Source organism: Oenanthe melanoleuca, chromosome 21 (assembly GCF_029582105.1).
Source record: "Oenanthe melanoleuca isolate GR-GAL-2019-014 chromosome 21, OMel1.0, whole genome shotgun sequence".
Taxonomy (NCBI): Eukaryota; Metazoa; Chordata; class Aves; order Passeriformes; family Muscicapidae; genus Oenanthe; species Oenanthe melanoleuca.
In genome coordinates, this window is record NC_079354.1 from 5630867 (window position 1) to 5647224 (window position 16358).

Here is a 16358-nt window from a genome sequence, read left to right on the forward strand (position 1 = left end):
TCTGATTCTGTGGCCCCTGTTTCCTATCTCCATTCCCACTCCCATCCCCATCACCTTTCCTTTCTCCCACCCCTTTCCTGTCCTTTTTCCTTTTCCCATCCCCATTTCCATCCCTTCCTTTTCCTCATCCTCAGTTCCATCCCATTCTTTTTCCTCATCCCTGTCCCCTTTCCTCATCCTATCCTCTTCATCTCCCTGTTCTCGTATTCTCATCTTCCCTTTCCCCATCCCCACTCTTATTCTCAACCCCTTATCTCATCCCCTTTTCCTCTCCATCCCTAATCCCTTTCCTTCCCCATCCCCTTTCCTTTTCCCATCTGCCTTCCCTTTCCCTCTATCCCCATCCCTTATCTCTTTTACCATCCCTTATCTTCGTTCTTATTCCTATCCCCTTTCTCTTTTCCACTCTATCCTCTTCCCTTTCCTTATCCCCATCCCATCCCCTTTTCTCATTCTCATCCCCGCTCTTACTCCCAACCCCTTTCCCTTCCCTTTCCTTTCCTCATCCCATCTCCTTTCCCTTTTCCACTCCATCCCCTTTCCTATCATCTCCCCTTATCCCATCCCATCCCATCCCATCCCATCCCATCCCATCCCATCCCATCCCATCCCATCCCATCCCATCCCATCCCATCCCATCCCATCCCCATTCCGTTATCTTTCCCTTTCCCTTTCCCTTTCCCTTTCCCTTTCCCTTTCCCTTTCCCTTTCCCTTTCCCCTTCCCACCCCGAGCACCTCCCGCCGCCCTCCCTCAGCGGTGGTGCCGCCGGGCCGTGAGGGCTGCGCGGCCGCGGAGAGGGCGGAGGGCGCTGCCCGGGCCCCGCCGCGCTCCCCTCAGCCCGGGCTCCCCTCAGCCCGGCCCCGCCGCTCTCTCCCCTCAGCCCGGGCTCCCCTCAGCCCGGCCCCGCCGCTCTCTCCCCTCAGCCCGGGCTCCCCTCAGCCCGAGCCCCCCTTCAGCCCGGCCCCGCCACACTCCCCTCATCCCGGGCTCCCCTCAGCCCGGCCCAGCCCCGCCGCTCTCTCCCCTCAGCCCGGCCCCGCCGCTCTCTCCCCTCAGCCCGGGCTCCCCTCAGCCCGAGCCCCCCCTCAGCCCGGCCCCGTCGCTCTCTCCCCTCAGCCCGGGCTCCCCTCAGCCCGGCCCCGTCGCTCTCTCCCCTCAGGTCGGCCCCGCCACACTTCCCTAAGCCCGGGCCCCCCCTCAGCCCGGCCCCGCCGCTCTCTCCGCTCAGCCCGGCCCCGCCGCCCCCGGCCCGGGCAGCGCTGCAGCAGCAGCAGCAGCGGCGGCGCTGGCGCAGCGAGGCCGGCGGGCGGCCGGAGGATGCGGGCGGGGCGGGCGCGCTGCCGTTCCCGGGTCGGGCAGCTAGAGAGCAGTGCAGGGAGCCCGAGCGAGCTCCCTTCCTGTGGGCAAGGCCGACAGCGGAGCCGAGCGCCGGCCGAGGCCCGGGCCGGCCGCCCCCGCTCCGCTCGCCCATGGCGGAGACCAAGATCATCTACCACATCGACGAGGAGGAGACGCCGTACCTGGTGAAGCTGCCCGTGCCGCCGGAGAAAGTCACGCTGGCCGATTTCAAAAATGTCCTCAGCAACCGGCCCGTGCACAGCTACAAGTTCTTCTTCAAGTCCATGGACCAGGATTTCGGGTGAGCGGCCGCCGGCGCTCGGTACCGTCCCCGGGCCCGGGCAGGGCTCGCCGCATCCCCGGGCACCTGCCGGGCTCGGCCGGGCCGGCCCCGCTCGGCACCGGCAGCGCCGCGAACATGGCGGGCGCGCCGGGCCGGCCCCGCCGCGGGCTCGGGGCTGCCGCGATCGCTGCCCGCGGTGCCCCGGATCCCTCCGTGCCCCCGGTGCAGCCCCCGGGCCCGCCCGCGGCTGGCGCGGTGTCCCCGGGCCCGGGCCCGGGCGGTGGGGACGGGCGGCCGCAGCTGTCACCGCGCCCCGAGAGGCCGCGGCAGCGCCGGGCAGGGCGGGCGGGCCCCGGGGCGCTGGGCCGGGGAGAGCAGCGGGCAGCGCTGGGGCGGCGGCGGCCGGAGCTCGGGGGCCGAGCGGGTGTGGAATGGTCACTGGTTAAATGGGGGACGGACGGTCAGTGGGCAAGAAGAAGTGAAATGGTCAAAGAGGTGATGAGTGGTCGGTGGCTAGATGAGTGAAATGGTCAGTCGTCAAATGGGTGACGAGTGGTCAAATGAATGTCAAATGAGGGACAAGGGGTCAGTGCTCAAACGGTGTGGCGTGGTCAGTGTCAAAAGGATAGCAAGTGGTCAGGGGTCAGACAGTGCCAGGGGCTGTGCTCAGACCACAGCTGTCAAATTCTCCAGGTCAGGCACGTGTCAGACAGTTCCTGGTCAAACGGGTGTGAAATGGTCAGTGGTTAAAGAGGTGATGAGTGGTCGGTGGTCAGATGAATGTCAAATGAGGACAAGGGGTCAGTGCTCAAACGGTGTGGCATGGTCAGTGTCAAAAGGGTGACAAGTGGTCAGTGCTCAAGCGCTGTGGAATGGTCAGGGCCCAAAGGAGTGTGCAGTGGTCAGTGTCAAAAGGATAGCAAGTGGTCAGGGGTCAAACGGTGCCAGGGGCTGTGCTCAGACCACAGCTGTCAAATCCTCCAGGTCAGCCAGGTGTCAGTTCCTGGTCAGACGGGTGTGAAATGGTCAGTGCTCAAGCAGGTAACAGTGGTCAGTGGTCAGAGGGTCCCGGGGCTGCGCTCAGGTAGCGACTGTCAAATCCCCGGGGTCAAACAGTTGTCAGACAGTCCAAGGTCAAACAGGAGTGAAGTGGTCAGTGGTTGGTGGTCAGGCAGGTGTCAGGTGGTCAAGGGGTCAAATGGGTGTCACCTGTTTGAGCAGGTGACAAACACTTGGTGGTCAAACGGCTCCAGGGGCTGTGCTGGGCCAGCAGCTGTCAAACCCAGATGGTCGGTGGCCAGACAGGGGACGTGGTCAGTGGCCAAACGTCCAAGGGCACAGGCTGAATTGGGACTTTGCAGTGACCTCTGGTGAGCAGAGGCAGCTCGGGGAGCAGAGCTGGGGGTGTTTGACCCCGTTCTGCTCCCTGCACACCACTGTGGCTTGCGTGCCACCGGGCTTAGCGACAGCCAGAACAAAATAAACCAATAAAAGTCCCTCTGACAGTTTGCCAGACAGTAACTTTCAAAATGTATTAATCCTTTTGTAGCAAATCACTTCTCTTTGTACTCGCATCTGTCGCTGGCAAGGCAATTTTGCACAGTTAAATGCCTTGCCAGGGGAAAAAAAATAAAAAAAAAGGAGCTGGTTTGTGGGAAACTCGTGTGGATCTGACTCCAAAATAACACCGTGGTTGAGGTGCAGGTTTTGTGTTTGGTGAGATGGATCACCCCAAGAATCCTTGGATGTGTTGTGTGGCCTCTTTCTTATCCCTGAGACCCGAAGCCTTTCATGCTGATTGTGTTTTTATCCCTGGTGGAATGTGGATATTGTTTGTTGACACGTATTTCTGATGTGGTGAGTTGTTAATGTTGGCTTGTAACCATAGGAGTGTTGGTGGATTGACTTCTTGTTTTTCTCAGTTGTGGAAATGTTTTTATGGTGGGGGGGGGGGGGGGAAACAACTGTACAAAATGTTTGTTTTCAAAATAAATGTCTTTGAAATCGACTGTTGGTAAATTTTCCTCCTTCACCTCCGAGTGACAGGGACACGTTGTTGTCATAGAAATTCAAGTTGTATTTGTGGTTTGATTTCACTGAAGGAGGTTGGGATTGTTCAGGCAGCATCTGCATCATTCCCACTGCCACAGAAATTTAGGGTTAGGAAATATAAACTGTGCTGAGGCATCCTGAACACACAGGGGTGTTTTGGTCTTTGACCAGGAAACAGAGTTAGTAACAAACCCTAGGGTGGATTTTCTTATTGGTCTGAAAATTGGGGTGAAACTTTTCTGTTACTAATGGAGATGAAGGGCTGCAAGGATCAATACCTGGAAATTCTGTCTTTATTATTTAATCAGCAGCATTTGGGTGACAATTCACTGCCTTGAGACAGCTCAGAGTGACTCTGCTGCACGTGGGACTCCTGAGCTGTCAGTCAGATCTTTGCATTTATTTTCTGTGTCTTGTTCCTTGTGTGTTTGTGCCTCTCTGAATCAGAAATATTTGGGAAAATTCCAAAATGAAATTTGGCTGGCTTAGTGTTAATAATAAATATGGGTTTTGTTTTTATCATGTCATCTGCAAACTGACTTTTTGTGGAATATCCTGAGCTGGAAGGGATTATCCAGCCAGCTCCTGGCCCAGACACCCCAAAATCCCACCCTGTGCATCTTTGGGAGTGTTTTCCAAACCCTCCTGGAGCTCTTGGGGCTGTGCCCATTCCCTGGGCATTGCCCAGCCCTCTCTGGGGGATGAACTTCCCAAAATCCAACCTAAACCTCCCCTGGCACAGCTCCATCCTTTTAATTGTTGCAAACAGGCAATTCTAGCTGCTGTTACCACAAACCAGAACGGAGCTGTGTCTCTCTAATTTCTCCCTTATGTGCCTGAAAACCTCATGTCCTGGAAGTGACACTTGGGCTGGAGCTGCAGGGACTTTTTGGGTGTCCCTGTGGTGTCCTGGTGTCCTTCCCTCTTGTGCCAAGCTGGGATTGGCTTGGTCACTTGCTAAATCCTTAAATTTTTGACTTTGAAATGTGAAAAGCACTCCTTGTGTGAGGAAAGCAAATGTTTTCCTGGAGGTTGGAGGCTCCTTGGGAAGCCAGGGCTGGGGAACTGACTCCTTGCAGTTCTGCACATGCTGTTGTAATTAAGGCACGGCCTTTCCTGGATCCTGAACTCATGGAATAAATAACGTGCTCAGAAGCACTGGATGTGTTTCCAAGTGTGAAAGATGCAGTGGCTGGGGGCTGGGATGGAGCTGTTTGATGGATGTGTCATGGAATTCAAGCCCTGTTTGCTGCTTGGAAGGTGCAGGAGGTGTGGCAGTGTCACATTCCCTTTTCTGAGCTTTGAATTTACTGCTCTGCCACTTTCCCCTGTGCCACTTCATCCCCTGACTCACGAGGGATGGCTCTGCCTCCACTCTGCTTTCCTGCTGCCTCCATCTGTAGCCATAATGCTGCTTTTGAGATGTCCAAACTGTGCCCTGGCATTAATACTCAGCCCTTGGAAATGCTTTGGAGCTTCTATTTTTATTTTAGTTGGTGGGAAACCAAGCAGGGACATTACAGGATCAGCCTCATTAATGTGAAATTTAGGAGAGGTGATGTTTGAGGTATGTTTTTACAAACAAGGAGCTGTGTCATCAGCTGATTTAATTAATTCCAGCCACTGATTCTTTCCTCAGGGCAAAGCTCAGAGGTCATTTCCCATCACTGACATTGTTGCTTCTCAGGTTACAGCCCCACACATCCTTGCAGGAACACAGAATTCTGTTAATTGGAATCTTTGGTGATTAAAAAAACAACAGCTAATGACTACATCTAAAAATAAAGCTGTAGCTTGTGATGCCTGGGCTCTCATGACTGAAATGCTGACAGCTGTGTGGGATCCAAATGATTCATAATGAATCTGTGTGACAGATCCTACAAGAGGAATTCCTATCTGTCTGCTTTTAAATATTGGGTATTTCCAGAGCTTTGCTTGTAAAACATGATCAGTGACTTCCAGAAGCACAAAGTGCTGAATCCAGGCATTCCCATGTGTTTCATCTGCTGTACAGTAACCTGGTTTGAGACTGTGCCCTTCCAGTGTGGGATGTGATGCTGTGGCAGGAGAGTTTCAGTGAACAACTGAACCATCCTAAAGAGGGGATCTGGCCAAAATGGGATAAATATTCCTTCTGTGAATTGTTGTGATTCCTCTGCTCTGTTCTCCCTGTAATCCTACTGAGGTGATCTGGCCAAAATGGGATAAATATTCCTTCTGTGAATTGCTGTAGTTCTTTTACTCCATTCCCCCTGTGATCCTAAAGAAGTGATCTGTCCAAAATGGGATAAATATTCCTTCTGTGAATTGTTTGGGTTCTTGTATTCCATCCTCCTGTGATCCTAAAGAGGTGATCTGGCCAAAATGGGATAAATATTCCTTCTGTGGATTGTTTGGGTTCTTGTATTCCATCCTCCTGTGATCCTAAAGAAGTGACCTGGCCAAAATGGGATAAATATTCCTTCTGTGCCTTGCTGTGGCTCCTCTGCTCCATTCCCTGTGAGTGGGGCAGGAAAAGCCTGTGCAATAGCAGAGTGTGTCTGCTCTGCCACCCTTTGGGTGAGGTTCAAATCCTCATTCTTTCCATTGTGTGAACTAAGAATCCTGTGAATCTCCTTCTCTGAGGAGTGGCTTTTTAAGCATTCCTTTGGTATCAGCTTCCTTTCAAACTGCACTTCGAGGTGCAGCTATAAATTGGTTTTCTTGGTTGAAAACTGGTGAGAAAATAGGATTTAAAGCAGTAGGAATCTGCTTTGGGATTGGGATTGTGAGCTGAATGGGGTGATTTTTAATAGGAGAGGGCCATGGGAAGCATTTTGTGCCTTTTATGGAGCTGATGCAGCATCCCTGGTCCACCCTTGCCCTAAGAGGAGTTAGAAAAGGGATCCTAACTGCCAGATGTCTTGCTGTGCTATAATTTCATAATTAGAGCTTTTTTAAAAACACACAGAACAATTTTAGGAGGAGAAATGAAAGCAGGAGTTGCTTATTTACCCAGTTCAGAGGGACTGTTGGGAAGAGTTTGCAGTGACAGGACAAAAGGGAATAGCTGCAGGGTAACACAGGCCAGGGTGAGATGGGAAATGAGGACAGAATTCTTCCCTGGGAGGGTGGGCAGGCCCTGCTAGAGATTTCCCAAAAAATCTGTCATTGTCCAATGCCTGGAAGTGCCCAAGGTCGGGCTGGAGCTCCCTGGGACAGTGGGAGTGTCCCTGCCATGGCAGGGGTGGCACTGGGTGGGATTTAAACCCAAACCCAAACCACCCTGGGATTTTCTGATCAATTTTAATTGATAACCAATATCAATTCTGGACATAAATAGTTTGGAAAACTCCACAGATTTGGGTGTTACACCCACAGAACTCCACAGTCACTGAGTGAAATGTTATAAAAACCCAGCAAGCAGAGGAATGTCAGACAAAAACCTGGAATTTCCATTTTTCCTCTTTGTTCTGAGGAATCACAGAGTTCTAGACTGAGCAGGGAAAGGTTTTTTTGGGCTGAATTCTGTGCTTGGAAAACTTTTCAGGCTAATTCTGGGATATGCAGCAGACTGGACAGAACATTCTGCATTTTTGGTGAACTCTGCTCTGGAGTAGTGAGGCCACAGTTTTGGGTAGTGGGTTTTTTTTTTGTTTTTGTTTTTGTTTTTGTTTTTTTTTTTTTTTGGAGAGGGTAGTTATTAATACACATTTTAATGAGGTATTTTTACTGGTGTTTTTAAGGAAACCCTGTCAAGACTAAAGATGAAAGGATGCCTCCCTCCATCCTTGTTTGAAAACTGAGCAAGCAGGTGACAGAGGCTGATATAGGTCAGTTACAGGTAGGAGTTTGTCTTTTTTGAAACAGAAATAAAATAAAATAAAATAAAATAAAATAAAATAAAATAAAATAAAATAAAATAAAATAAAATAAAATAATACAAAACCAAAGCAAGTGGTTCTTCTTTGCCAGGGAATTCCAGGTGATGTCCAGAGCTGAAGGATGGGCAGGGAGATTTGCCTGGAATTTTTTTTTATTTTTAGGAAAAACTGGAACCTTTGGCACTAAAATAGGAGCAGGGTGATGGTGACAAAGCAGCCATGGAGAATTTCCTGCTCTGGGCTTGTTTTCCCTGTCTCCTCCTCCTCATTTTATCTCTTTTACTCTCAATGTTATGGAGGGAACAGGGTGATTTTAGAAAAGTAAGGAAGTAGTTCCATGAGGGCAGAATTAATAAAAACAGCTTTTCTGAAGATTCATGTCCTCTCAGTGTTTACCTGCTGTATTTTCCCTGTTCTCTCATCACTGAGTAGTTCAGACACTGAGAAAAACACAATTTATTTGGACACAGTTGGGCCTTCAACTGCTCATTCAGCCTCACAATTTACCATGCAGAGCTTTGCAAATGCAGATTTACTGAAAATATAAATGCAGATTTACTGAAAATACAAATACAGATTTACTGAAAATATAAATGCAGATTTACTGAAAATACAAATACACATTTACTGAAAATATCTTTTGGCCAACAGCTGATGGTGCAACAAGTGGGTTTCTTGTAAAAGGGCTTTTTTTTTTTTTTTCCCCACTCCTTTTTGGCCAGGTTTGCCTGGCTGGAGGCTGGAGGGGAATGTTGGGTTGTGTAAGAGCCCCAGTGGTGCAGGTCAGGCTGGGACAGCTGCTCTGGGTGTAAACAGCTCAGGGTGAATGTCAGGCATGGCACAGCCCAGGGGTGACATCCAGCACCTGCTGAACTCCCTGAGAGCCTTTTTCTTCTCAAATACATTGAATTTTGAGCCATTTTCTAGCTCATGTTCTGTCACTCCCTTGCAGTGAGTGCAGTGGGAGGAGAAAACTTTTTAAGGAAAAAAAACTTTTTTTTTTTGTTTTTTTTTTTTTTTTGTCTCAAAACCCCACAGATGGTTGTGTAGATTTAGTTGTAAAATTGTTTAATTTTTATTAGTTTTTTGAGACAGCTCCTAAACCTGGTGGCTCTGGCTGTGCAGTTCAGTGGCTTTTCCAGCTTTTATTTTACACACTTGCTCAGCTTGGAAGAGATCCTTAAAATCATGGGGTCTAATTTTGAACCAGCACTGCCAAATCCATCATGTCCCAAAATGACCTTAAATCCCCAGCTTGATTCAATCCAACAAATCTGCAATAACAGCCTGAAAATTTGGATTATTAAGGGCAGGTCCTAGGCCTGAAAATTGGGATTATTAAGGGCAGGTCCTGAGTACCTGGATCAGCAGCAGTCAAGAATTCAGGCTCCAAGGGAAAGTTTAATAACTGTTACTGTGGGAAAAAAAAATTATGGATGGTGGTGTAATTAAAGCATTGAAATGAGAGTCAGAAATACAAAATAAATTGTATTTAGGCTTGGACTCAGCAAAATACTTGGGCACAGTGGCTGAATTGAGGTCTGTGCCTGCTCCTAATAGCAAGCACAGATAAATATAAATATATTTATATATAAGATAAAGATAAATAAATTTATCTTTTCTTTTTTTCTCCTTTCTTTTTGCCATTTTCTCCCTGAAATTTATAAACTATTATTCTGTTTATACAACATCCAGCACTGGGGTGCTTTTCTGCTTGCTGCCATCAGAAAACACCATTTAATCCAAATAATCAAAACCAAGTACAAACTCCCAAGTCCAGGTTTGGATGGTCACTGTTCATTTCAGGCACTCCTGAAAACCCAAAAATCCTGGAGAAGGAGGCTCAGAACAGGGACAGAAATTTATCTTAATTTATATTAATTTCTCTTCATTTATCTTAATTTATCTTTTTTTTCCTTGAAATCCAGAGGAATCTGCAGCCACACCAGGCTGACACACATTTTCCCAAGCTGATTCTGATACCTGTCTGCAGTACCAGCCACTGCTTATTTTCATGTTTTAATGTTTAATCTAAATATTTAAAAGGAACCTTTTATTTTTTATTTTTTTTCCTGCTGGAACCTGAGCCCTGCTCTGCTCTGAGGGTGGAGTGTGTTTCATTTATTAAAAGCTGAGGCTGTGAAAACAAGCTCAAGGGATCCATCAGGTTTGGTTTGCTTCCTGTGCCTGCTGATCTGCACTGGGACAAGTTAGAAAAAACAAATTTACAAGAAAAACAAGTTGTTCATTTAATGAGCACCTCCTCAGAGTGGATGCAGGTTTTTATTTATTTATTTTGTTTTTTATTTTTTTCTTTTCCCAATACTCTCTTTGGGTTTAAGAATCCCCCACACAGCTCCTGGAAACATTAAGAATTCCAGTTCAGCAATTTTATCTATAGGCTGGTTGTATCTCTAATTCAAATTTGCCTGTGAATTAAGTGGGATTTATTTAATAATAATTTTTTTTAAGGATTATTTCCATCCCAGAGAGCAGCAGGAAGAGATCCAGCTGCTCCAGGAGATCCACAGGCTTTGAATCCACCCTAAATAGCTGCAGCACAGCTGAAAACACTGAATTAAGGAGTTAATTTCCATGCAGTAATAATAATAATAATAATAATAATAATAATAATAATAATAATAATAATAATAATAATAATAATGCCTGGGACAGATGAGTGGCAGCAGAGCCCTTGCACTGGGGTCCTGCTCACCTCTGATATTGAGGTTATTTTCAAAAATAGATTTTGGTTCCATTGAAATGCAGCTGGGAGGTGTTTCCATGGCTTTGTGCAATTTTTGGGGCCAAGTCTCACTCTGATTTTAAGGAATTTAATTCATTGATTTCAGGTGGTGTTTGCACAACACATGTCAAATTCTGTGATTTCCTCAAATTCTGGCTCATTCTCACTTTCTTTTCTGTCTTCATGTTTTCCTTTCAAAGATCTCTAAAATTCAATATTTTAAACCCTGCCTCACTGTGCCTCCCTTTATAGGAGAGAAAATTAATTCATTAAGAATCAACTGATTATTCCAATTAATGATGCTGACTCAACACATGAATTATGTAATTTATATAAAACCCACTCTGTGCAGCTGTTATTATTCTGCAATAATAAAAATTAAGGTTTAAATTAAAGGTTTGTGCTGAGATTTCTGGGTTTCATTTGGAAAAAAAATAAGAGAGAGGAAGTAAAGGGTAAGGGCAATATCTAGATTTTATTAATTTATTAATTTATCCTCCTCTTATTTGTAAAAGCTCTGCTCATGCTTCCTCTCCACTTCCCCCTTTGTTTGCATTTTTTGCATGAGGATTAATTAATTAATTTCCCCTAATTGACCAAAACAATTCTGCATTGTACAGAAATTTCTGATGCAGTTTAATTCCTTCATATCCAGGATTGCATCTCATCCCTGACTGTTATTTAGAAAAAAAATAACCAGGTGCCTCCTCTTTTGCTGAATGTCTATTTTATGTGCTCTAATTGTGCTATTATCTGCTGATAATTAAGATTTCTGCAAGGGCTGTGTGTGTGAGCTGCAAATGAATCTTTTCTGCTGATCTGGAGTCATGTCAGAGCATCCTGGCCTTCAGCAGGCAGCAGTTTGAAACACTTAAAAAAAAAAGTAAGTAAATTATTAAAAAAAAAAAATCTTAAAAAAAAAAAGAAGTAAATTTTTAAAAAAAAGAAGTAAATTCTTAGAAAAAAAGAAGTAAATTCTTTAAAAAAAAGAAGTAAATTCTTTACAAAAATGAAGTAAATTCTTTACAAAAATGAAGTAAATTCTTTAAAAAAAAGCAAATTCTTTAAAAAAATGAAGTAAATTCTTTTTAAAAAAAAGAAGTAAATTCTTAAAAAAAAAGTAAATGCTTTTTAAAAAGTGCATTCTAAAAAAGAAAAATAAATTCAGTTTAAGTGCAGCTATTTCTTAAGAATTTGGCAAAATGCACAATTCCAGTTCCAAAGAATTGTTTGCAGACAAGATCCACTGAAAAGTTCAGCTGGGAAAATGAAAATGGGGAATTCCTGACTAATACCAGTTTTTGCTGTTGATTTAATCTCTGCTTTTATTCACTTGGTTGGGGTGCTGGAGCTGGGCTGATGATTAAACTCCTCTGTTTTTCTTTTCTCACCAATTATTTATTCATCATCATTTAGGGCAGGTCTGTAATTCCAGTGAACTTGGAGGAAAACCACTCCTGAAAATCTTCTCCAACAGTTCAAATTGGTTTTTTTTTTTTCCTTTTTTTTCCTATTTAAAGATTTATCAGTGAATATAAACAATTACTCTGCATTGTTACTTTAACTCACAAATCTGCAGCTGGCAATGGAATTGGAATGAAATCAAAATGTCTTTTTAAGGAGATGTTGCTGAGAGGGAAATGATGAAAATTGTAATTATATGTTCCAATGCCATGACACAGATTTCTCCAGGGTTACTTTGGAACATGCTGACACATCCTACATGGACAAACCACTTTAGATAAAGTCCCTAAATAGCCACTTCAACTATTCTGGGAGATATTTTAACTCCTCATGATTTTAATCAGCCTAAAAAAAATCCAAGTTTTAAGGCAAATTCATTTTTGAGGAAGTAACATCTTATTTTTATTTCCCCCTCTGAGTTCCTGGCAGTTCCCACTGGTTCCTGAGCCTCTTTTGCTTGGTGAGAACACAAAAATGAAAATTCCTGCCTCACACACCCTCCCAAAACTGGCAGGGAGAGGAAAACATGGAGAGGTCACAAACCTGCAAAGCTCAGAGCTGCTCCCACCCAGCTCCTGTCAAATTCTGAATTTTTGGGCGTTTTTGTTTTCCCAAAGCTGATCATGACCTTGAGTTGAAAACTTGGACTGAAACACAAGTGTTTGGGGCTGGGCAGTTGTTGGTTCTAGCAGAAGTACAGAAATGAAAAAATACAAATACAAAATACAGAAATACAAATACAGAAATACAGAAATACAAATAGCAGAAATACAGAAGTACAAATATAGAAATACAGAAATACAAATGCAGAAATACAGAAGTACAAATACAGAAATACAGAAATACAGAAATACAAATAGCAGAAATACAGAAGTACAAATACAGAAATACAGAAATACAAATGCAGAAGTACAAATAGCAGAAATACAAATACAAAAAATACAAATACAGAAATACAGAAATATAAATACAGAAATATAAGTAACAGAAATACAGAAGTACAAATGCAGAAATACAGAAATACAAATGCAGAAATAGAAATACAAATAGAGAAATACAAATAGCAGAAATACAAATGCAGAAGTACAAATACAGAAATACAAAAATACAAATAGCAGAAATACAAAAAATACAAATACAGAAATACAGAAATACAGAAATACAGAAATACAGAAATACAAATACAGAAATACAAATAGCAGAAGTACAAGTAGCAGAAATACAAATACAAAAAATACAAATGCAGAAATACAGATGCAGAAATACAAATGCAGAAATGTGGTTTATTTCCATGTGAAATGGGAGGAACTGAGGGAAAAACCATCATTTTTTTGGTTATTTCAGTGGCCTTGGTGAGATAAAGTATGAAAATCATGTGGGAGGATATTCAAAATATCTCTGATTTTGGCTGGAGTGTCCTGTAAAGGCTCTTTAGCAATTTGGGAGGAGCAGGTCTAAAAGAACCCTCTAGATTTTGATTTATTTATATATTTTAAACCTGATTTCTGAGCTCTGAGATGTGGAACCATTTGGAAAATCCTTCATGAGGATTATTTTGCAAATGTTTGTTATCTCCTGTCTTCCTGTGGGGAACTGGTATTTTTATACAGGAATTTCTATTTTTACTGTTCAAACCAAGAATTCATCAAACAAAGTTGGAGAGGCACAAGTAGACTTGAAAATTGTCTCAAAATAAGAGTTTTTGTCATTAAATCTTACCTGAACTCAACATTATTGAAATGACTTTGCTCTGTTTCCCTCTGTGGTTTGGGATTTGATTTCAGTGTGGTCTGGGTTTAATTTTCCCTCTTCCAGCTACTCTGATTTTGATCTTGACTAAGTGATTTAATCCCTGAGATTACAATTTGAGTTAATTTGTGATTATCCTAATTTATGTCCAGGAGCTGTGTTAAAATTAAATGTCTGCTGCCATTGTTTTTTAGCAGAATTTTTTTACTGATCAACTTAATTACCAATTTTCCATGAATATTTAGTGGTTGAATATTTAAAATTATATAAATAAAATAATTCTTCAACACAGAAAGAACCAGTTCAAAAACACCCATGTATTTACAAGACTTTTTGGGGGCTGGTTTTAAAATACATTTATTTCCAGTTGTCATTTATCACCTGTTTTATTACAGGACCAAATTAAAAAATAAAAATTAAAAAAGGGTTCAGTAAATGGAATGAAGTGAAAGTAAATAGAATGAAATGAAAATAAATGGAGTTAAATGAAAGTAAATGGAATGAAATGAAAGTAAAAGGAATAAAACTGAAATAAATGGAATAAAATCAGTTGAAGCCTGGTGCAGAGTGAGGGAAAATGGATGCATGACAAAAAGAAAATGCAGAGAGGTGATGGCAGGTAGGAGTGGTGCAGAAAAGATGAATATTCAGGGATCTGTGGCCCAGCCAGGGTAGGTTAATTCTGAATTCCAGGCTGGATTTTGGAGTTCTGGTGTCACCTGGGGACTGTGAGTCACTGCAGAGTTGAGCAAGGGCTGATTTCAGCCTCCAGGAATCCTGGCAGGGCACAGGCTGTGCCTGCCCAGGGCTGCCAGGATCTGGGGGAGAGGTGAATTCAGAGCTGAACCTGCCACCTGCAGCCTGGGAAGAGCTTTTCTTGGTGCTTTCACCATTTCTCAGGTGTGTCCTGAGCAAAGAGAAACTGGAATTCTCCAGCCAAGTTTTCAGTACAGGCTGAATTTTTGGTGTTGTTTGAGCTCCCTGGCTGGTGAAAATCACCTGGAGGGAATGTGGGAGTGCTGTGCTATCAGCTGGGTGCATCTGAAGCAAAGCAATCAAATAGTTAATATTAAAAAACTGCATTTCTGCCTTTCAGATTGGCACAGCAGGGGTTGCATTTCATGGCTGACATTAGCCAGGCTCTTCCAGCTCCTGCTTCTTTCACATCCTGCTTTTCATCCCTCCTCCCTCCTCAAGGGTTTTTTAATGCAGCTCATTCTCAGTGTGGTTAATAAGCAAATTTGTCATCTGCTTATTTTTGTCTTTGCTTCCCCTCCCCCCAGCCCTCCCTCCTGCTCAGCCCAAATTACCAGGAATTGCAGATAATGCTCCTGTGAATTATCCTTTGCTGCAGGGCAGCTCTGCAGTCCCTGGGCCAAGCTGACTTCACTTGTGTGACTAACAAAATAAAAATAAAAATTAAAAAAAAAAAAATTGGGATGTTGGAAGGTACAAACTGAGGTTTAAAAGGCAGGAGTTTGGTGGTAAAAATGAAATTAAAATGAAATAAATACAACAGGTTTGCTCAATGCAGGTGTCATGTCTTAGAAGAAAACAATCCTTGCTCTGGAGGATTCACATTGAATCTAAATAGAAAACAACATAAAGACAGAAGGAAATTGAGAGGTTTGGGGTTTTTTGTTGAATGAGAAGATGATGGAACAGCAAATAATGTGTTTAAAACTTGCTGAAAAGAAAGAGGTTGGATGCCTCCCTTTGCACATTTGCATCTTTTTTTTCCTGAAAGAAAAGTGAGTAGAAGTTAAAGTCTCTCTGTGCCCACAGCCTGGGACACAAGAACAAATTCATGATAAAATTCTTTAGCCAAGCCTAGCTCAAGGTTGCTTGCAGTGATTGCTCCTGGGTGGAATTGGTTTTGACAACCTTGAGGCTGTCACTGTCATTCCAATAAAATCTGCTGCTTCAAATTCAGCAAAAAATAAAACTCTTTTTGATAGTCCTAGAAGCTCTTGGGTGTCACTGTTCTCTTCTCCCTTTCTCCCCAGGGTTTCTTGCAGTGCTGATTTGTCCCTGGCTCCCAGAGTGAGATGTCAGTTCAGAGCTGGGGCACTGGGAGCTCTCAGAGCAGCCTGAGTATCATCATCAGACTCTGGTTTTGATTCCTTGGCAGTAATGTCATCAAACCAGGAAATGGATTCAGAACTGGGCACAAGTGGGATGTGCTTGGCAGCTTTCCTGGCTGTGGGGACCCTGCTGGTGGAGCAGCACTAAATGGTGGCAGCCTGGCTCTTAAAAACAGCATTTGCTTAAAAATTCATTTAAAGCATCCTAGAATTAGCTTGATTTTTTCCTTGCAGATTTCTCACATTCCTGGTTTTTAAGATATTTTCATTTCACGTGCAACAGCCAAGTAAAATAAATGAAAGCAACAGAGGTGTGCACATCTGGCAACTCCTGGAGTCCTTTTCTCTAAGGATGGCAGGTACAGAAATTCAAATGCAAAACAAAATGCTCTTGAAAATGTTTTCTTCCTCTCAAAATGTGATTTACTCTCCCAGGTGTTCAGCTGTAAGGGCAGATGTCAGATGCCATCACAAAGGAGGTTCTGTGAGGCAAGATACAAAATTTGAGCTCTTATTAAACCTGACTTTTCTTAGGGGCTGATTTCTTTGGGAAAACAGTGGCTCAGGACAAGGTCAGGAGATGGTGCCTAGAGAATTACTTAGAAAAATCAGGGATACTGAAGTTGGCTTAAACTCTTCAAGATCCTGTGAGACAGAGTTGCTTGGTTTGTGATTTCCCCACCAGACTGACTTTTCAAAGGGATTTTTGGTGCCTTTTTGAATGCTGGCTTTAAACAGAGAGACCTTTGCCTGAGGATGAGGCACTCAGGATGTCTT

The 16358-nt window shown here is 43.9% G+C and overlaps 2 protein-coding genes and 1 long non-coding RNA gene across 4 annotated transcripts in view; 2 read left to right on the forward strand and 1 right to left on the reverse strand.

Moving 5' to 3' along the window:
* The window catches only part of TAS1R3 (taste 1 receptor member 3), a 147089-nt gene that overhangs the window by 67878 nt on the left and 62853 nt on the right, over window positions 1-16358 (reverse strand). The window lies entirely within an intron of this gene.
* Window positions 1276-16358, forward strand: part of DVL1 (dishevelled segment polarity protein 1) — a 67675-nt gene continuing 52592 nt past the window's right edge. Inside the window, exon 1 of one of the 2 annotated variants that reach the window (XM_056508276.1) lies at window positions 1276-1641. In XM_056508276.1, coding sequence (XP_056364251.1) covers window positions 1472-1641 — 170 coding nt within the window. In that variant the 5' untranslated portion in view covers window positions 1276-1471. The remainder of the gene's footprint in view (window positions 1642-16358) is intronic. The other variant, XM_056508277.1, reaches the window with a different exon arrangement.
* On the forward strand, window positions 12898-14931 carry LOC130261755 (uncharacterized). The gene is made up of 2 exons (XR_008842021.1): window positions 12898-12958; window positions 13003-14931. It is a non-coding gene; the product is annotated as an uncharacterized LOC130261755 (long non-coding RNA).